A 21,063-nucleotide genomic window follows, 5' to 3' on the forward strand; every position below is an offset into this window, starting at 1 on the left:
GGGATCACTTAACAAAAAGCAGCCACCTCACTGCAGGCACAGAGCCACACTCGGGCTCCCAGGAGAGGTGCCAACACACTGCGTAGCAGCAGCTAGGAGAGCTTACAGCAAGGCTTTCTAGGATCACACAGAAGCGAACAATCACTAGCTTTAAAAATCACGCACGTTGTGCCAGCAAAGAACAATCAACAGAGCTCTAAGCCAGCCCTCCTGCTGCACGCTTTAAATGGCTGGAACCGCTCCAACTCCGAAACAGCTGCAATCGATCCCCTTCTTTGCCCCCCCCCCCCAATCATGTGATGGTCCTGCCCAAATGATTTAAGCTGCTGGAGCCCAGTGCTGAGTCACGCTGGGCTGTGGAGTAGGGGCTGTGGGGTGTCTTGCCTGGTGGGACTGGTGTCTGCAGCATGAAGCAAGTGAGTGCTCCCTTCTAGCCGGGCTGGTGCGCTGAGGAGGACTAGGGGTTGGTACGTGTGGGTTTTGGGCTTGCTGCCGGAGGTAGGAGGAGAAAAGGATTAGCTAAGAGGAAATGCTGGGATGATATGTGATTGTAGGAGGAATGGTTAGGGCTGACCAGCTGCTTTTTCTCTTCCCCCCCTGCCCCCAAAGTTTCTCTACTTTATGTGACCTAGGGGGGGAGGCTGTTTTTAATGCCTAGCTACATTGCAACACCCTAAAAGCTGTTTGCAATTCACAATATCTGAATATCTTTCAACTTTGTATTTTCCTTTTGGAAAAATGCTTTTTAGGCACAGGTCTGGGCTAACCCTCAACCTACCAGCAGAGGAATCCAGGATGGCTACATCTACCCCTGGCCTCCTAGCTCTTCCTTGCCTTGAAAGGACCCACTCAGCATTGAGGCTGTGTGTCAGGCAGTACTTGAGCAGCACAGCAACAAAAAAAGAGCCGGAAGGCTGTATTAGTAGGTGCCCACAGTGTTGTGGTGATAAGCAGTTTAGTGACTAGGAAAATCTGACTTAAGCAGTCTCAGTTGTGGGCAGAGCAGGGAGCAGACAAGAGGATGAGCCCTGTTTGGGGCACAGTGGCAGTCCCAAGGGGGGCACAGTGCTCCAGAGCTGCCTGTGGCTGTCTGTGCTGGCACGAGCCAGGGAAGGAGGATGAGCCCAATTATTTGATGTAACTGACCTGGATTTACCCCCTGCCTTACCCACCCTGGGGCCCAACATGCCTTGGGCCCGAGTACAGGCTGCGGAGCACAGCCTGAGTTGTGCTGTCTGACCCGGCCAAAGAGCCTCCTCCCCTTTGTGGAGGTGCTCTGGCAATGTTAAGGGCTATTTCTGGGAGATGCAGCTGGGGTAGGGAGTCTGTGTTTTGAGTTACTGGCCTGCAGCCAGAAGTGGGCTCCATTAACCCTGCTCTCTGTGCAGGTGGCTCTAAGTCAAGCCACTTTTTTGTCTCCTTCTCCCTTGGAGACCCACCTAGGGAGGGGGAAGGACATGTTAAGTGCTGTTGCTTCTGTGCAAATGGCTCTGGTCACTACTGACTTCAAAGTACGAGCCTGCTTTCAAGAGTGTCCCTTGTAGCAGCTGCTAAATGCTAACCCTGGCCTTGATATACTTGCTTGAACTACTTCTTCCTCAGCTTGCATTGCTTCCCAGGGTGGGAGCCACTGCTGGGATGATGGTTGTGAGATGTGATGGGCTGCTAGAAGAGTTGAGCAGTTGGGCTGGCTCAAAACCCATGCTGTAGCTCTGAATTTCAAATGCCCTTGGGTCTGCCAGACCTGGCATCTGCCCTGTCTCAGCCCAAGCAGGGCTGGCAGGCCTGCCTTGGGTGGGCTAACTCCTGTGGTTTGGCCCTGCAGGGACTGGTGGTCACTCAGCTGGATGTCCAGCCTGGAGAGTGCATCAAGGTCAAAGGGAAGATCCTGTCAGATGCCAAAGGGTGAGTGTGGGATATGGGGCCATGGCTGGATGGAGTCCTAGGAGGGGCCACATGGGCTCTTGCCTCCCCTGCAGGGTGACTGAGCTCCTGCAGGGCTCAGCCTTCCTACCTGAGCAGCTGTGGCTGGAGCTGCTGCACGGAGGGGCTCCTTCATGCTGCCTCCCTGCAGCTCTCACTGTCTCCCCAGGTTTGTTGTGAACGTAGGGAAGGACAGCGGCACCCTCATGCTGCATTTCAACCCCCGCTTTGACTGCCACGGGGATGTCAACACTGTTGTGTGCAATTCCAAGGAGGATGGCACGTGGGGTGAGGAGGACAGAAAGGCTGACTTCCCCTTCCAGCGTGGTGACAAGATCGAGGTGAGGCCCTGGGGATGTGTGCAGCTCCTGGCACAGACCAGAGCACTGACGCTCCAAAGGTGGTGCTTTTAATGCCACCTGGTATCTCTAAGATGGAGAAGGGAGCAGGCATGGAAGGAGCTAGGCAACAGGGGAAGAGTTTTGCAGCTGAGCTGACTGAGTGTGTAACCCTGCTAGTCAGTGCCCAGCAGCTCAGGTGTGGTAAGCTCACCACTCTGGCCTTCCTATGCAAGGCACATGACCAATTAAAACACTGACCTGTGAATAAAGCCAAGTCAGTCTCATCCCTTCACTGCAGAAGTGTAAGGCTGCCCTTGGGCAGAGCAAGCCTGCTTCCTCTCCTTGGTGCCTCTGCTGAGCAGGGAGGAGACTGAGCTGGCAGGCTCTGGCCAAGCCACCTGTGGCTACCTCATCTGTCCTCCCCCTGTGCCCAGCCTGGAGGGAGTGGGGAGCCTGGCTTTTCAGTGGTGATATGTTGGTCTTCCTTGTCATGTTTCTCTACAGATGTGCATCTCCTTTGATGCAGCTGAGGCTACAGTGAAGCTGGCTGAGACAGAGTTCCAGTTCCCCAATCGGCTGGGCATGGAGAAAATTGAATACCTGGCTGTGGAGGGTGACTTCCAAGTCAAAGCCATCAAGTTTAGTTAAGTGCTGTGGCTTGTTCTGTGTTCTTCTTGCCACCTCCTGCACAATGAAATAAACCCAAACTTGCCATGGCTGCTTCCTCTGCTGTTTCCTGCACTAATCTGCTTGCTCCTGTGTGTGTGTGCGCGCTATGGGGGTGAACAGAGGGAACGGGGGTATATATCCCCGTGTCCCTATTTACTCTGTGGCCTTGTTGCTGGTCCTGAATTTGGGCTGATCACATGCCAGGCAAAGCATGAATTACTGTGAATCAAGCTACCTTAGCAGTAGGTGCTCTCTTGACTCTGCTTCCTGCAGGAAGTGGTCCCTGGCTGTTTGGTCTCTAAACTCTGGGACCAGACCCAGCTGCTCAGCTGTGCTGGGGAGGCTTAAGGAAGTGTGTTGTGCCACCTCTGTCAAAAAGGCACTGCTCACCCCTCTTCTCGGGGGGGACAGACGCAGGGCATGGCTTGGGCTCCTGCATACAGCTTTGCTCTCTGGGAATGTGCTCCTGCTCAGCAGGTGGCTATCTTGCAGGCTGGCATGAGTGGGGCACAGGAAGAGCAGGCAAGTTGAGTTAACTGCACTTGCCAAGGGAAGAGACAGGGTGTGGAAGGTGAATCCTGGACTGGGCCCAGACAGGCAGGGGGGAGAAACTGAGTAAGGTCTTGTGAGAGCATCCAGGTTGTTTCTGCTGCTTCATGAATTGCAGTTTCCTAGCACTTGGCTGCTAAGCTCAGGATGTATCCTGAGGGCTATAATCAAACAGTAGAAAAATGGAGGTATTAAATCCTGAAGGCATTAAGCGCAGCCAATTGCAGTTAGGTAGCAGGGGAAGTCTACTAGCAAACTACTCTTGTACTTAAAACCTCTTTGCTCTGCTCATGCAATGCCTTGGGGTGTGTTTGCTGTGGTTGTTCCCATCTGCCAGCCATGGCTAGCCAAGAGAGGGACTGAATTGGGACTGCAGCAGCCTTTGACGATCTCAAAAGGTAATGTAATCTTACCCTTGGTGGATTGCTGCAGGACCAGGTGGGCTTCCTGGGGTGTGGGGCTGGTGCTGTGGCTGTGACAGCTGTGGCGGTCCTGCCTCCTTGCAGCTCAGCTGGCAAGGAACTGCCCTGGTGCAATGTCTTGCCTTGGCCAAATGCTGCTGAACTGGTGGAATTTGACTCCCCTTGGCTAATCTCTTTCACTGCAGGGCTGTTGGGGGCCAGGGCTGCATTTGCTGCTACTCTGAACAGCTGAGTAGTTGGGCCAGCTGCTGGGGTAGGGGAGTATCCCTCTACAGAGCACTTCAGTCCATTTGAGAGCCTTCTGTGGGGAGGCTGTAGGCCTGTTGCCCTTAGGCCTACAAGAAGTGTTGCATGGCAGTAACAGTGTCTAGGTCTGTACTGCACCAATTACCCTGGAGCTGGCCCAGCCCTGGGAGCCATGGGGGAACCTGCCCTGGAGGTGGACCCTCCTGCTTTACTCAAGCCCTTTTTTTTGCTGTCTGGTAATCCCTGCTACAGAGGCCTTCTTACAGCTCTGCCAGAAGGGCTTGGGTTGTAGCTGTGTTTTGCCAGTAGCCCCATAGGCCCAGGCAAGGTGACTATGAATAGACAGGGCTCCTCCTGCTCACTCTTCAGAGAGTGTAGTTTCTTAGAAGTTAATGGTAGAGTTAGCTTTGGTGCACAAATGAGCATGAGGCTGTCCAAGTACCTGTGTCTCAGGGGTGGTATGTGTGTCTGGGGAACACCCTGGGGGTCTGCTTTCATGTCAGAGTACAGCAAAAGTCTCCACAGTTCTCACGTGCATCCCCCTCCCTGCACCTGCTGGGGAGGTGGGGAAAGGGTTGATGAAACCCATCCCCTGGGGATAACCAGAGCAAGGAAACCCTGGGCAACACTAAGCAGGTGGGTAGCAAAGCAGAGAGCTGCTTGTTCTGGCAGGACTCTTGGGAAAGGATATAGGCCCAGAGATGGTGCTGCTCATTGCCTGCAGCTTCTTTGTGACTCCTTGGTCCATATCTGTGTTAGTGATGCTTCTCCCCTTTGCATGCCTGAACTCAGCAAGCAGCTGTGAATGATGTGTCTCCTCAGCCCTGTTCAAATCCTTCCATCACTACTCTGCTTTCTACAGCCTCCTCAGGATGCCAGGGAGCTAATTCAAGTCCTGCTGGCCGGAGTGAGCAGTGGGTGCGTGCTGCAATGTGTCAGATGCCAGGTGTTGGAAGCAGGGAGTCTGGCCACCTTTCTGTACAGGGTCAGATACCCAGAGCTGCTCATTGTGGGGCTAGGGCAGAGATGGCATGTGTCATGCATCATAGGAGCCAAGGTATGCTGCTGGATTACCTCATTTGATAAGAACAGGGGCCAAAAGCTAGGCCAAGAGCTCAAAGGTGCCTGTGTGTGGAAGGGGCTATGATGGTGGGCTCAGCTTACCCTGCAGCAGGGAGGCTTGTCCATCCTGTCTCTGCTGGTCTGAGGGAGAAGCCCTCCCAATGAGGGAATTGGTCGCTTGCTTCCTCTCCTGGAGGACCAAGACTGCTAGATTCATCTGGCTTAGCTCTTAGCCAAGAGTTGGTGGCTGATGCTGGCTCTTAACTCTTGTCCTATGCATACTGGGTTATTTACAGGATTCACACAAAGGGTAAGACAAGTCCCGGTTATGCATTCTGTTATCAAATAACAGTCCTGAGCTTCATGCTACTTGCTCTTTGGGGTGTGTGCGTGGAGTGCGTGTGTATGTAGGCATGGGAGAAGAGAATGGCTTCTGAATAACTCCCTGGGGTCCCTTTACTTTTATACCTGGCTAGAGGTACATAGCAGCTTGAATGCAGTAACGTTTAGAGAACTACAAAGCCTTTCTGTTGCAGAGGGACAGGGGAACTTAGAGCTTGTCCCTCTGCCATCTGTTACTGGCTGTTCTCATCAGACTATGTATGCATCTGTCAGTATTCACAAAAGTAGAGCTGACTTTTTTTTTTCTTCCTCCCTTCCCCCTCAAAGCCCTTGTTGAGCCTGCAGTCCTCATTTCTAGGTAGGTTAGCCAGAAATGTTCCTGTCTACTATGCTCAGGACCCACGTACTGCCTTCTTGGGGCTGCTCCCCCTCTTATCCTTTCCACAACAGTTAATTAGGCTTGTCCTGCTTTCTAACACTGGCAGCTACCACTAAGGAGGCCACAATAGGAGAAAGGGTAGGAAGGAAGTATGCCTTTGCCAGTGCTTCCTGCCTCTGGAGTTTTGTTCTCTTATGTCCCAGAGCTATAAATATTCCTGTCCCTATAAGTGACACTTTTGAACAGGCAGAATAAAAGCAAAGTGCCCTGGCTGGCTCCTAGAGCAATGATAAGATTTAACTTCTGCTAGAGAGATCAGGAAAGCAAGAACACTAAGCCCTGCTACAGGCAAAGGGTCACCCTGAATGTAAAAGCAGGGCTGGCCCTTGCCAGCTATGCTCTCCTCCTGGAAATGCTTGGTGAACTCTGCTTTCCCAGTAGCCTTGGCAGGAGCCCAAGCCTTCCTCATTTGAGAAGAGGAGCAGAAAAGCATCACAACTAGCATGGTGTAAGGTGGGTGTTTTCCTTTTCCCCCATCAAGTAGTAGTCAGTCCAGCAACATGTCCCAACAGATGCCAAAAACTTAAAAGAAGCTGTCCCTTAGTCATCTGAGCCCTAAGAAAAGGAAAGGGAGGAAAAAAACCTCAGGTTCCTGTTGAAGGATTTACAGCTGCAGCCCCAGCCCCTATCCCTGGCAATTCATCAGGAATCAAAGCTGCACCACTTTTTTGCCCTGCAATGTCATACCTGGAAGACCTAGAAAAACTGTTCTGAGGCTTCATGTTACAACATGAATGCAAATAAAGGGTGGGTTTTTTATTGCCCTGAGACCTACGGAGAGGAGAGCAAATGCCAACTGCAGAAGGGATGAATGTGAAAACAAATGTGACAAAATCCCATGCAGGACCCAATGGAGTTGTGATGGGCAAGAGAGACCAGCAGCGTTGTCATCTCAAAAATAATCTCTCCCTCAGCTATTTGCAGTAACTTCACATGACAGAAAGAGGCCATTCAAGTGACTCTGTAGCTACACCAGCACGTGTGACGCTGTTCAGTGTGATCGCAAAGAACGATGGCGGGACGTGGTGGAGCCCAGAAACTGCGCGGGGTGAGCGGGCAGAGGGAAAGCGCTGGGGAAGCTGACGGGCAGCCTGGGTTTTAGTGATGCGCAGGAAGACGGCCGGGTCCCTTCCTACACGAATCCCATCTTTCCCAGGGAAAGAGGCACAACAGTATTGTTTCCAGCAACAGGCTTGGAAGAAAGCACCTGGCGTCCTTCTGCTGTGCCAAATAAAAAGGAGACCTGCGCAACAGCAACGGGTGTGCTGCCAGCCATGTCCCTCCCACGCCTGCCTGCTTCTTCCTCCCTTGGCCCCTGCCTCGCCCTCTACAAGCTGGCAGGAGCTGCTGTAACTCGTTTAATTCAGGAAGTCGGCCTCAAACCGTAAGCCGTGCCCCCTGTGATCCCCTTTGTGGCGCTGCGCCCCGAAACCCTCGCCACATGCTTTCTGCTGTGCCCGTCCCTCTGAGGAAACCGGGGCAGTTTCTCCCCTCAGCGGCTCAACAGCCTTCCCCCTGGGCTGAAAAATGCACAAAATCACATGTACTCACTGTTTTTGGGTGGGCGGCGGGCTGAGGTGAGTCCTCCAGGGGCTCCTGGCAGGCAGTGGTGCCTCCTCAGCCTGTTACCTCACGGGGGTGAAGGGCAAAATGGCGCCTGGCTGCTGCTGCCTTTCTAAAATGGTGCCTCACTTTTCCCGCCTTTTTCTGAGGCGAAGAGAAAGCTCGCAGAAAGCCGCGGTGGCATTCAAAACCCCCTTTGGTGCTTCCCTTTTCCACATAGCGTCCTTTCTAAGCTTGCTTTTTTTTTTTTCTCCCCCCCCCCTCAATTGTAGTTTTATTTTAGCCCAGCAAAACACCTTGAGAAACGTTTTGGCGTAAACGGGCTGCTTTGCGAATGTGAGTACCTCGTGAGTCTTGCCAGGCTTTTTGCGTTTTGCCTCTAACGTTTCCTTCAGCCCTAGGAAAAACCCGAAGGGGAAAAAGCGCTACCAGCTCCTCCCGTTTTGTCCGAAGGATACCGGCTCGCAGAGCATCCAATGGGCATGTGCTTGATCGCCAGTGCCAGGTAAGTGCACTGCAGCTCTGCCCTAGGCGGGTTTTGCAGGTAACCTTTACAGGAGATCTCGTGTTTAAGTTTACAGCCAACCAACCCTAGCAGGGAAACGCTCCTTGTGAGGTTTAGTCCCGAGAAAAGCGTCTGACACGGATTCCTTGGGACCACCCGCTGCCCGAGGGCCGCGTTTAAAAACAAGCGGCAATTCGGATGAGCGGCTTAACACGGCGCTTATGTCGCGTGGACGGGCACGGCTGAGCAGGATGCAGAAGCAGCACGGTGTTAAACGTGAGGGAGGGTGTACCGAGAGCTATGCTAAAAAGAGTTGTTTTAATTTGCCTGTGCAGTACGGACAGCCTCACAGCATGTCCCTCGGCCTTTTCCCAGCGCCGAGGCCACGTGCTACGCGGTTGGATTACTCGCAAAGCCTGGCAACGCGGTAATCCAGCGCCCTAGGGCTGCAGCTGGAGCAAAGCCAGGGGCCTGGCACAGATCTCGGCTGGCTCTCGCTCCTGCGAGATCCCTCAGACCCTGGCTGACCGCGGAAGGTAACGCTTTTAGGAACGCTGCCTTGCGGAAAGCCAGGTCTCGCTCCCTTCCCGCCGCTCTTCTGGTTGATCTCAGAGGGAAAAGCCAGACAGCGCTGGGTATACTGGTTAGTGGTGTCCCCTCCCAGTAAGTGAGACGGTAACCAAGAGTGAGGAATGGGGAAGGAGATAGCACAGTAATGCCTTTGAGAGGCCACCAGCCTGAGCCAGAGCAGCAAAAGAAGAAATAAACAGGGAAATATAGAGATCCAGGTTCCCTGTGAAGGGTGACAGCGCTGGGGAAAACACTGCGGGCTTACCTGGAGCGTGCTGACGTAACGTGACGCCGTAGAAGATGAGGCACCCTGTTGTTTTTGTGCAACGAGCACTTACCTTATTACTGGCAATGTATGTCAAAAGTGTAACTGCTTTGTCCTTACTAGGATTTTCCGTGGGCTAGTGAAGCTAGACAACACGTTTTACCCTGTGCAAAGGCTCTGCATCCTGCATCTCTTCCCTAAACCTTTCCCCGCAGAGCCGTGCACGAGGGCATGGGTCAGTGTACACTAGGCAGCTAAAAGCCCCTCAGGGCTGTTGTGGAAGGTGCTTCAGTGCAGACCCCCCCCTCCTCCCCCCCCAAAAAAAAAAACCTCCAGAAATGGGTCCTGTACTAGTCAGCTCAGCACCTCTCCCCTGTATGCTGCCTTCTCACCATCTGTGTTTTTGTTAATGGCTCCTCCTATCTCTTCCTTGTGAGAAATCACCCGAGGAAGCACATCAGCAGAAACTCAATGGCCTTGTGCATATATATCTGAGTGCAAAAATACACTTAGACTGGGAGGAGGGAATTTCCCAAGGCACCAGGGAAAGGCCAGCTGCATCTCCTGCCTGCAAACAAAGCCAGCGCAAGATGTACGGAGGTTGGCTTATCTCTCCGCTCTTCTCCTGCCGGCCCCCAGATACGCGGTGCTTAGTGCTACTCCAGGCTGTGTGCTGGGAAACGCACGACAACAAGGGAGGGAAAGGATTGCTAGACACTGCTACCTCTGGGGAGTAAAGTCAGCACTTGTAGCTATTCTGAAACTGGTCAGAAGTCCCATTAAAATTTGCATTTTACTCTTTTTACAAGTCAAAAACACTTCAGCTCCTAAAATTGCTCTAGGCACATATGAATGTTGTTATTTAACAAAACTAACGCACCTTTAACATGCTGAGCTTTGTTCTCAATTCTCCTTAGTTCCAGTATCCCCCAATAGATGTCTTAATCATGAAAATGCTCATTTTTAGCAAACGCGTCCAGTGAGAACCACTGTTGGTGGCAAGAGAGGTTTGATCAATTTGTTTTTTATGCACTCTAATTTTTAGCCCCAGCTGCAGTTGCAGAGGGAAGTGTCCTGGCTCTGGATGCTTGGGGCAGTGCATGCTGGGGAGGAGGCAGCGATGCAAATCATGCTCACTGCATCTAACTTACTGGTTTTCTCCACTGCAGGCCCATATCTATAGTTTCAGGTCTTAAAAAAAAAAAAACTCATGTAGGCATATCTAAAGTTGAGATTAGTTCCAGTAAGTTAAGGATGCCTAGACAATAACTGCCTGTGATGCTTCTGTCCCATGAAAGCATGTCATTACTCTGTGATGTTATACCTGGCTTTTCTGCTGTATTCTTAAAACTAGTGTAAGATAAAGAGCAATCAATTGGTTTCCCTTTTTGCCAAAGGTGCTTAGGAGTAAATCTACTGCCTTGATCAATGTTTAATTTCTGTCAAAAACCTGTCACATGTGCTTCTGCCCCTCCTCAGCAAACCCTGCAGTCCTGCTCCCTGCAGGAGCCATTTTTGAATACAGCTGTGCAAAGCCTGTTTCCCTGATAATAAACTTAACACATCTTACAACAGAAATAGGGGCTTTAAATTGTTTTCACCTGAAGAGCTAAGCTATATAAAAATGTAAGTAACTATCACTTGCCTCATTAGCAGATGCTTGTGTGTGCAGTGGTAGCACATGCAGGACTTTCAGCAGGAATCCCCGAACTTGGTGGACTGCAGAGCTGTGCCAAACATCTGAATTTCTTGTAAACCACCATGAACCCATAACCTCAAGTTTTTTTAGCTGGAAGCCCTACAAAAGAAAGTTTTACAAACTATTTAGTAAAGCCTTATATACCACTGCCACAAGGCTGGCTGACTGCCCGCTGCTTGGAAATGCTTGACTTGCAGTGTAACTCTAGCATGGAGAGTTTGGAAAGAGCGGTGTTACCGCATGCAGTGCAGGCAGGTGAGGGTGGCATGACCCCTTGGGTGGCACAGCCTGGGGCCCTGACCCTGAAATGGGTGCTGGTTCACCCTGGGCTCAGGGAGCAAAGTGGCAGACCCTGCTCGGATGGGACGCTCTTCCTGCCTGAGAGCTGAAGGTAGGACTGCGTGCCTTGGCAAAGGACTAACTAACTGGAAAATGCAGGACTGGCTGGTCCTAAACCATTCACAAAAGCATGTCAGGTTTGCCAAGTATTTTTGATTTATTTTGGTAAATGTAAGGTGAAAGGGTGGCTGTAAAAACAAACAAACAAAAAAAACTTAAAAAAAAAAATACTAAACTGAAGTACTGTGAGGGTGGGTTTTTTCTTTTAGGACAAATTAAATGTTTTGATTGGCTTGGAAACAGTGCCCCTTCCTTCTTTTGTTTGGGGGAAGGGGGTTACACCCCCCCCCCCCCCATGGGTTCTTCTCTGATATGGTTTCTGATTCAGCTATTAAGGCATAAGACTCAGTTCCCCAGCTAGCTCTGCTTAGGCTTCTCGTGAAATGCTATACGGGCCTGAACAGTGTTCAAGCTCAGAAATAATGAAAAGGATACGTTTGCTGTCATCACATGTAACGAGCTTGATGCTTCAAAAAACATTAAAACATCAGGTAGGTTTTTTGGGGGGGGGGGGGGGGAGAAACTGGAAAACTGATGCTTGATAAGAGAAGATTATTAGTGTTTCTCACTCTGCCAAGCTGCCTATGGCAGACCTAGGTGAGAAATCTGTCCAGTCCATTTGTTTCAAAAAAAAAAAAAAAAAGGGGGGGGGGCTTTAAAACCAGCGCAGAAGGCAATGAACGCTGCAATTTTCAGTTATGTGCTAGAGTTGAAATTCACAATGAATGGACTTAAACAACGTGATTAAAACCTCTGCTCCTGTCCCGGTGGCGAGATAGGATGGGATGAATAAGGCTCTGGAGAAAGGAGAAGTGCAAACAGTTGTCACAGCAGGAAATCTCTGCAAGGTCGGAAGCGAGACAACCCAAATCTGGCTCATCAGTCTTAGTGGTAATCTATTCCTGCAGTTCCCAGCCACTTCCTCTAAATGGCGATGTAGCATTTTCGAGAGGACAGCACATCTCACCCAGCAAAAGGGAGTCCGGCCCAATCTGTTTTTGCTGACTGCAAGCTGGCAGCAATGCTCCAGCATTCGGCAAGTTGACCAGGTAAAGTTCAGTTGGGCAAATTTAGTTACTCCGGGTTGGGCTGACTAGGAAATAATCTAGTAGTCCTTACAGGAGGCTTCTACCTATCTAATCAGGGCAGAAGATGTTATTGTTACATGTGTATGACTCCTGTGGGTAGGAAGAGAATACTGGATTTTAAATTAATGCCCCTTCTGGCATATAAGATAATTTCTGATGAAGCAGGTTCAGACAAATAAGGTACTGCTGTATTAAAAAAAAAAAAAAAATCCTAGAACACATCATTCCTTCAGAAAAATAGACTATAAATAAGGTCATTAAAGACCCTTCTCACATCTCACTACAATGCATTCGGGCTGCAACAGCAACACGGATCATGACTTTGATTATTTAAAACGAAGACAGACTCGCCCCTACAGTGAGACCAGACCTAGATTCATTCCTTCATGTTACCTTGGACTCCTGAGATGCAGGTTCTCATAGGTTTAAACTCCAGAATGATTTGAACATAAGATCCAGAAGAGGAAAGATAAAATTTTCCTCGTCAAAATCTCCTTTGCAAGGACACTTACTGGTATATTCAGCATGTGTTGAAACAGGTTGAGGCTTCTTCTGGTAGCTCTTTATTATATTAAAAAAACAACAACAACAACAAACACCAAGAGCTGTTCCAAGCTAATGCATGACTATCTTTGGGGTTCCCTCTTTTTGTTAAGGTTTTCACAAAATACAAAATTAAATGTCTTTTCTACATACAGAACACAGTAGAATCAAGTAACTGATTAGAGTATGTACAAAAACTTACATGTTCTGTCTTGTTCTTTTAAAAAATATAAATATCAATAATGTTCAGGAGAATGGGTTGGGTTTATTTTTAAGGCTTCATTCTTTCAGATCCTTCATTGTTTAACGAGGTGCCAGGTAGGCAGGAAAGGGAGGGAAGAAAGGAGGTCAGGTTTTTTATTAAAGGTAACGCGTTTATTTCTCATGAGACTCTTCCTTATCCCTGGCAGGAGGAGAAATAGCTTAGTCCCCTCCAGATTGACTTAATTTTCCAGGAAGCAGTCATGGAGGGAAAAGGCAATAAAAACTTTATTATTGTTATTTTTTTCCTTCATTGGAATCTTGTTTTAAACCTGTCTCCATTCATTGTCATTGCAGAGAACCTTCTGCAAAGTACCTGGATTAAATAGACTCAAGCAGGAGAATTTTACCACAAGTCCATCTGGCAAAGGTTAGAGCGAGGATGAGACCGCTGGAGGTGTTTTACCACTGACCCCAGCAGAGGTAGCAAGTGCTGCAGCTAGGGCAGCTGCTGCTGTTGCATCCCTGGGTGTGAAGTCTGTGGGGAGGCTTTCCATCAGGCACTTGAGCTGTTCCTGACCCAGTTTGATCTTATCGTCTAGCTCTCGCTGCTCTATGAGAAGTGCAGACTTCATCTTTACAAAGTGCTGGTAGTCCTGGAGCTGCTCCTCGGAGAGATAGTTGCCCAGGATCTCCAAGACCACACGTTCTCGCCGGTCAAGGTTTTCCTTTAGTTCCCGGGCGTCTTCGTGCTGGCCAGCCAGCAGTTTCCTCTTCTCGTTCAGAGAGCTCTGTACACACCAGAGAGAGCGCTTCAATATCGGCAGCACCAACCTCACCGATTTCCCCCCCCCCCCCCTTCTCTGACCCACTGATGCGATGTTTGCCGCCACCTCTTGGGGAGGCAGGACAGCTGCTCTGCTGCTCTGCTTCCAGACACACAGCCAGCAGCCTAGGGGAGGAGGATGAACATCTCGCTGTGGATGAATGCAAATCCTACTGACTCGGATGCTGAATGCTCTAGTCAAAGTGGGGCAGAAAAGGACCTGAGAAAGCCAGTAAAACATGCTCAAAAGCCACAGCTACTAGCCCAGTCTGGCTCTGTCTCCTGCAGCCACCCAAAGAATGTTAAAATTGCCCTCGGCTGAGGCAAGAGGCAGCAGGTTGTTGCATGACAAGTAACACCACACAGCCTTTCCTCCACCCGCTGGTCACTGACGTGCTGTCCAGAACATGGCTCTTTTGTTTAGAGACAAAAGCCACAGGATCCGAGACATTTATACAAACCAGGATCCAGATGCCTGGGAAAGAACCACCTTTACTAATGCTTATATGCACTGAACATGGCAAAATACAGTTGCCCACCACTTTGAATGCTGCGGTCAAAGGTACTGGTCAGACCCCTTTGTGGCCCCCACAGTTGGATGCCCCAGTAAGGCATCTGTGTCCCCAAGAGCCTTTGGAAGTCCTAGCTTATACAAGCACATTCTTCTGACTGCTGCTGTCTGGCACCCTGAGAAAGGCCAAGACGCTACAGTTATGCAGATACGTACCCGCTCTTCATTGTTGGCATTTTCCCCTAGGCTACTCAAAACGTTCTCTACCCGGGCCAGGCGTCCTGAGAGGGAGAGCAAGAGGTTCACCACCTTATCCAAGTCGCCAATGAACATCTTATATTTGTCAAACTCATTAGGTTTGCATAGCTCGCTGATCAACAGCTCCACCTCCTCTCCGAGAGCATTATTCATCTTAATGTCTGTGAGCAGGCCTTCCTTGGCTTCCTTCAGGATTTCCAGTTTGTGGGTCAAGCTCCCAATGAGCTCAGCCTGTCAGAAGAGAAACACATCGCCACTGGTCGTTATCATAATCACACTGCTCATGCAGATGATGGCAACAAGAAGATACGGCTGCTGTCACTGAGTAGCAGGATTCATTTAGCAACAGCTGATGAAGAAGACATCAAGGAGGGAACAGAGAAGACTGACATTCAACATCTAGCTGAAAACTTGAATACCTGATCAAGTAACATGGAGATATTTCTGTTCTACCATCAGTCAGTATTTTCAAGAGAGACATCTGATTTGGTGTGCCATGTTCTGACACCCAGTTACATATGTTAGAAATGGGATAATTATATGCATTTTTCTTCAAAAGCTGTTTTCAAGCCTCTTCCTGAAAAGAGGTATATGAGAGCTACATCTCCTGCATGGTCCCTGCTCCCTAACACAGCCCTGGAGTTCTTGTCTGGATGTTACACTTTATATTACCCACAGTTGCATGAAACAACTAGTGGAAAAAATGAATTTAAGATTTATTTTTAATGGTGAGGTAAGTGACTGAGCTGGAACTTGCTAATGACATATGTCTTAGCAAGAAAGAAGGAACAGCCACATTTATTTTCTTCCCTCTTACAGTGCACGGAGAGTAATGACTGCTCCTTTCTCAGCCATCTCGGTGTTGAGGTGCAAGCCTCAAATGCACCTGTGACCAAGGAGATATTACCAATGTTCACCGACTGTACAGACTGACTCCTACAGAGGTGCATCAAGCAAGCATTTACACTAAAGATGCTCTAAATTTACTTAGAGACTGAGCAAAGACAGGCAGAGTCTGTCACACATCAAATTTGTGGAAATGCTGACAATTATTTCACTGACAAAGAAAAAGAAGTCTCCAGCGTTTAGCCGCTCCAGAACCAGCCACATTGCACAAATGCTGGAAATCCTAATATCTGTTAGGATTTAGCAGAAAGCTATAGCAAATGCAGAAGTCCTTGGCCCGAGGCTTGCAACTCTGGCTTCCGTTTAGTCATAAGTGAGAACACAGAAAGCAACCTCTTGGTACTTGGGTTGGGTATGTGCAGTCTTGTCTTTTCAGTTTGTGCACTCATGAGCCATCATGACATGTATGTTAATTTATTCTGCATACAAATACTGCAGGATGAAATTGGAATAAATCGCGATGCGGCCTGAAAAGATTCTCTCAAAGTTTATGAACACAGTCGTCTTTCCATCAAAGCTGCTGGTAATTTCAAGTAGGAAGGTGTTGTACCTCAAAGGAAAGAGGCTCTTCAAACACAGGTCAGGCTGAAGGTTGCTCTGAATTGGCCCTTACCCCCAGGGCTTGCCTGCTTGAGTGGTGTCTAAAAGGTAGGTTTCAGAGTCAGGAAGTGAACAGCATGGTTTAGCCAAACACCACTAGATGGTACACTTCACATGCATCCTCTGGAGTGCATGCGCTTCTGGCTGCACTGTAGTCCATCAGTGGCTTCTGCTGATGTGCAGAGGCTGAATAAAATGTGAACAATGTTCTCTCAGAAAATCAGGCTTCCGCTACCGTAAACTAGCAGGCTTATGCCCGTAATGACTGCTAAGTCATGTCATCTTTCGGCAGGTAGTCCAGGGAGAGATGACGGCAAAGGTGAGACTATACCCCAGCTGCTAGGATAACAGACGGCCAAGACTCCTTTACCTAGATTCTCCCCTCAAGAGGACAGGTAGCAGCATATAGGGACAAGAAGCTGTATCCCCCACCCTTTGCCTGTGATGCTAAAGCCATGCTCAAAAAGCAGGTTTTCACGAGGCCAGAGCTGCTGCAGATGTTTTGCAGGAGGCTTTGGGGCTGCAGGGTCTGAAGCACCTTTATTTTGAAGGCCTCTCAGTTGGAAGGGGACTGCAAAACACTTGCTTTATGTTGATTAATCAGCGACTCTCCTGTGATCCTAAATGCCAACCAACATAGCTCCTTTGCACATTTACAACAGAAATGAGCTTGGTTTACCCAAATGATCCCTCAGAGTAGCTGCCTTCTCAGATAATGCCTATGCAAATGGTATTTCACACAGACCATGAGCAAACATGCCAAGGCAATCTCCCTGTCTGGGCCTAATCACTCTAATCTGTTTCTGTTTTTCCATGCAAATGTAACCTTTGAGTCCTGGGACTTGTTCTCCAGAGGCAGGCTCACACCTACTTGCAAGCTTGTCAGATGCCTGTAGCGTGCCCACTGACTCCTTGGAGCAGCACCTTTGTCTCGTTTAATCACCCTACCCCGCCCCCCCGCCCCCCCCCCCCACCTTTCAAGTTGGTAGAAGCAGGCAGTCACTTTTGAATTGAACAGCACCCCAAAAAGTGCTATAGATGCAGCAAGGCCTGTGATTACCTTTGACGCTGTGTGCCCTATAACCAATGGCTTAGGCCAGCTTATTAAAGCTGCAGCCAAAGGCCTTAGTCAAATGCTTTTGATGAGCTACATGTGCGCAATCTGTCTAGTGTAGATCTGCTATGCAGAACCTCTGCAGGACCGCAGAAATACGAGAGGGCAGGGAATGTGAGCGCAGCTAGCCCATGCCAGTGCCAAGGCATGACAGCTCCCTAGAGACACTGTCTTACCTGCACCTCGCACAAAATGGGGCTAATCTACTCACTCACTAGTCCTAATTTCGGCTACAGTGCACCTTGAGGGAGGTCCCATTCTAACTAGGCGTTTTATTAACGCCTGGTAGAAAGCAGATTTTGCCTAGTAGATAAAAGCTAAGAACAAACATTGAGGTAATATCAGGAAGAGAGAGGTGAGCTGTCCCTCTAAGCCAGGGCTGCAGGACAAATTGCATACTCCCCAACACCACCCACCCTACCGCTTTACACTTGGCATAGGGGTGGGACCCTGAGAGCAAATGTGGAGCCATGCTAGAGACATGTCAATTCCCTAAACTGTAACAGAGGCTAAATCCATGCCTGATTTCAGTGCGGGAAGAATTAAGTACTATGTTTACAACACATGGGACTTGCACAAATAGTTGTATCCTTCAGTATGTTTAAACTCAGCTGTTGTACTAACAGAATAAAATACGGGCTGTGTTCCTCTGTGCAGGGCAATGTAGGATGTTCTAAATTTACAGACAGGCATGGCTGCTTTTGACACGCAGGTAATAGTTGAGTGAAGGAAGGCACCAACATGTGAGTACCTGCCTGTGATTCCTTTAGGTTTGTAAACTTTGCAACGTGTCTGTAATGAGCGGGTCACCAAAGTAAGACAACCACAGCAGCAAGTTAGAAAGCTCTGCTAAAAGTCATGGCAGATAGAGCACCCGGGCCTCCAGCAAGAACCGCAGGGGATACTCCTCAGTGAAATTTAGCTGCCGTATGAGAGGAAAATGTTTCCTCCTGACCTGCTCTCCTTCTTCTCCCCATCCCATGCCCAGTTATCACAGCCCCATTATGCCGACTGAACTGCTGAAGTGAACACAGCTTCCATCGTGAAACAGTAAGGGATGGGAACAAAAGAGTAAGAAGTGTTTCTCTGGTGGCAGTGAGCGTGCCCAGCAGGTAAAATGGGTAAATTGGCTTCGCTAGGGAGAAAAATCATAGCGTGAAACCTCACACACCGAGACAGTGCAGCCACTGGCTAGATTCCGTTCCTGTCTCTGATGTGGTCTGTCCTTGCTCAAGACACTTCTCCTCTCCCTTTTTCTTTGTTGCTTTGGGGTAGGGACGACCTCTTACAACCTATGCATGCAGCATGTGGCACAATACAGATCAACCTGAGGCTCGTGCTGGATTTGCGATGAGCGCTCAGAGAAGCACTCTCCACTCGCAGACACGTGAAGGTGTGATCTAGGTCGCCCTAATGAAGCTTCACACATGGCCTAAATGCACCCAGCTCCCATGTAATGTACAAGTGTGACATCCAAATGCTGACATCAAATAGAAATGCACTTCTTTACTTTAGGACTTCTTATTATTTCAGGAAAGTAACCAGCAAGTGGTGACGTGTGCTCTGAATTTACCTTTTTTTCATTAATGTCCAGCAGCTCCTCTTCCTCACCTGCTTCTTCTGGCAAATCCTTGATTTTATTCAGCAGTTCTGCTTTGGGTGCTGAAACATTATAATAAGCAGGGCAGGTGACCAGAGCTACAGGCGCTTCCTTTTCTTCTCTCCTACCACAGTAAAGAAAAAGGAGGAGTTCAGTCTGAGTTTGACTTTTTCCCATGCCTGGATCCACGCTTTTCCAGCACATCCTTTTTGATACCTTCTCAGTGTTATTAACCACAAAGGAAATGGCCAGCTCTCGCCATCAGAGGGTGCATGTCAGCTGCTTTCAAATCTGTTCGCTGTACAAAAAGACAGCACAGCTACTCTACTGTTTAAAGTTGGTAACTAGTCAACATTTAAACAGGAGATTTCTCAGTGGAGGCAAATCAGCAGAGCTCAGCTGGTGACGGCAAGACTGACCCTTTTAGCTGCACAATGCATTACAACTTATTTCAATATGCTTCTCCAGCTATCACTTATGGTCCCCTGCCTTAGAACATTACAGGACTTGTGCTGACCTTTGCATCCCCTCAGTAAGCAGGCACTTCCCCCCTCCCCCATATCTCCCTCCAAAATTGAGCCTCTCATTATCTGTCTGCAAGTCACTGGTTTGGGCCTGATTTTACTCCCGCATCTGTTACCTTGGCTTGGTCTGAACTACTTCAGATTACAAAGGTGAAGAGAGCAAAATCAAATAATATCTCCAGAGATGGTTCTTTTCCTGCCCCCCTACCAAGCTGAGAATCACTTTCTACACAGTCCCAAGAGATGAGCTCAAACAGGCAGAAACAGCCAAGCTAAAGAGAAACAGCATTCAGAAACGCCCTGTCAGCCTCATGCCAGGGGACTGAGAAACCCACTCTCCACCTGTGCCCATCTATAGCGATGCAGAAGAATTCGGCACAGAATTCTTGCTTGTCCTTAAAAGCAAGCAGGCAGTGAGTTCTTCTGCAACACGAGCCAACAACCCGAATGAGCAGCAGCGCTTACTTGTCATCTTCAGGCGCTGTTCTGCTAGGTTTCTTCTGTGACATCTTCCTTTTCATGTTGTTCTCCTTCAGCAAGCTGGTTCCGCTGGGGAAAAGCCCTTCCATTAAGTCCATGGTTGTCTTCATTTTGGAATCTGGATCCAGGATATCAGCCAAAGACTTATCTTTATGGACGATTTCTTTTGCTAGAGCCTCTGACTTAATATCCTCTGGGGTCTTTTTCTTTGTCTTCACGGGAGGAGCTGGGCTGAGTGTCCTGGAGTCCAGGCTGCCATTTTCCGACTCTCCAGCGATGACCGCTGGCTCTCTGTTTTTGCCTTCCGGTGGAGTTGTGGGCTGTTTTTGAGAGCCTTGAGGCCCTTTAGAAGAAGCAGGTAACTGGTGCTGCTTGTCCAAAGCAGACGGAGAGCTAGTCCTCTTTGATGCAGGCCAATTATTTTCACTGACATTGGTGGCCAATCCTACCATCTCCCTCTCGACCAGGGCTTTGGGAAAACTTCGGAAGTTGCTATGGACAGAAAAATTCTGTGAGATGAAGAAAAACTTACCGCATAGGATCTCTGCGAGCACATGGTGAAAGCTAATAGAAGTAAATTTTCCTTTGCTCTCACGTGCTTTTGTCTCTTTGCATTTCAACACAGAAAAGCCTACGCTATGAAGCTAAAAGCACCAGAAGCATTTTATTCCCTCACCCTGGAGACTGCTGTTCTGTCATTCCGACACAGACAGAACTAGAGAATGACCCACTACCTTGTGCGTTAAAAGCTCCTGGAGTCAGAATCGTGGCGCGTGTTCAGACACAAGAGGTATGAGAGACACATGTCAGTCAGTTTTCTGCTCAGGGGCTGGGGACACTGAGTCTCACCACCTACGAGTGTCAGCCGGAGCAGTCCACAATTTGTCCTTTTCATGCCGGAAAAGCAAATCACTACCGCAGCCTCGGCTAGATTCTTCCCTGATGGAAATCAGAGCAGTTCCCTCGAAGTGAGGGAAGCTGTGCTGAGTTAAACCAGCTGGGCACCTAGCCAAAACTCCTATCCTTCAGGAAAAATCCCCTATACTGTGTTACTGTGGCATATTCGTGTTGTCACTTCTTGGCATATGGTCCTTGTTTCATAACAGGATTATTTGGTGCCAGGTCTACAGTGTATGCTGGGAAACACTAATGGTTTGGAAAAAGAAGAGTGTTCATTATGGGATAGTCTCTCTCAAAAAACAGTAACTGGAAGGAGTCAGCAGCCATTTTAACTGTTCATGCGGGAACGAGTAAGAAGAAACCCCACTGAAATCCACAGGGTTAACTGCAGAGGGAATGACACCAGGGTAGTTTCTCACTCATAACCCCTTTTTGCCTGGCCTGCTAAGCATCTGCCAGTGCATCTGCTGGAAGATTACAGAGCTTTTTGTCTTGCTTTATGCCCTGCCCCAGCCACA

At 49.0% G+C, this 21,063-nt stretch overlaps 2 protein-coding genes across 6 annotated transcripts in view; one reads left to right on the plus strand and one right to left on the minus strand.

Annotated features, from left to right (window-relative positions):
- Positions 1-249: 249 nt before the first annotated feature.
- On the plus strand, positions 250-2,980 carry LOC104152090 (16 kDa beta-galactoside-binding lectin). The gene is made up of 4 exons (XM_009687259.2): positions 250-416; positions 1,826-1,905; positions 2,093-2,264; positions 2,769-2,980. Exons 1-4 carry the CDS (start codon positions 408-410, stop codon positions 2,910-2,912), a joined length of 405 nt encoding a protein of 134 aa, XP_009685554.1. The 5' UTR covers positions 250-407; the 3' UTR covers positions 2,913-2,980.
- A 9,643-nt stretch (positions 2,981-12,623) lies between these two features.
- Positions 12,624-21,063, minus strand: part of SHROOM3 (shroom family member 3) — a 167,943-nt gene continuing 159,503 nt past the window's right edge. For all 5 annotated transcript variants that reach the window (XM_009687257.2, XM_068941206.1, XM_068941208.1 and 2 more), the window contains 4 exons: positions 19,631-20,137; positions 18,615-18,765; positions 14,380-14,652; positions 12,624-13,617 (listed from right to left, as the gene is read on the minus strand). In XM_009687257.2, the coding sequence (XP_009685552.2) occupies positions 13,258-13,617; positions 14,380-14,652; positions 18,615-18,765; positions 19,631-20,137 (1,291 nt within the window). In that variant the 3' untranslated portion in view covers positions 12,624-13,257. The remainder of the gene's footprint in view (positions 13,618-14,379; positions 14,653-18,614; positions 18,766-19,630; positions 20,138-21,063) is intronic.

Source organism: Struthio camelus, chromosome 4, assembly GCF_040807025.1.
Source record: "Struthio camelus isolate bStrCam1 chromosome 4, bStrCam1.hap1, whole genome shotgun sequence".
NCBI lineage: Eukaryota > Metazoa > Chordata > Aves > Struthioniformes > Struthionidae > Struthio > Struthio camelus.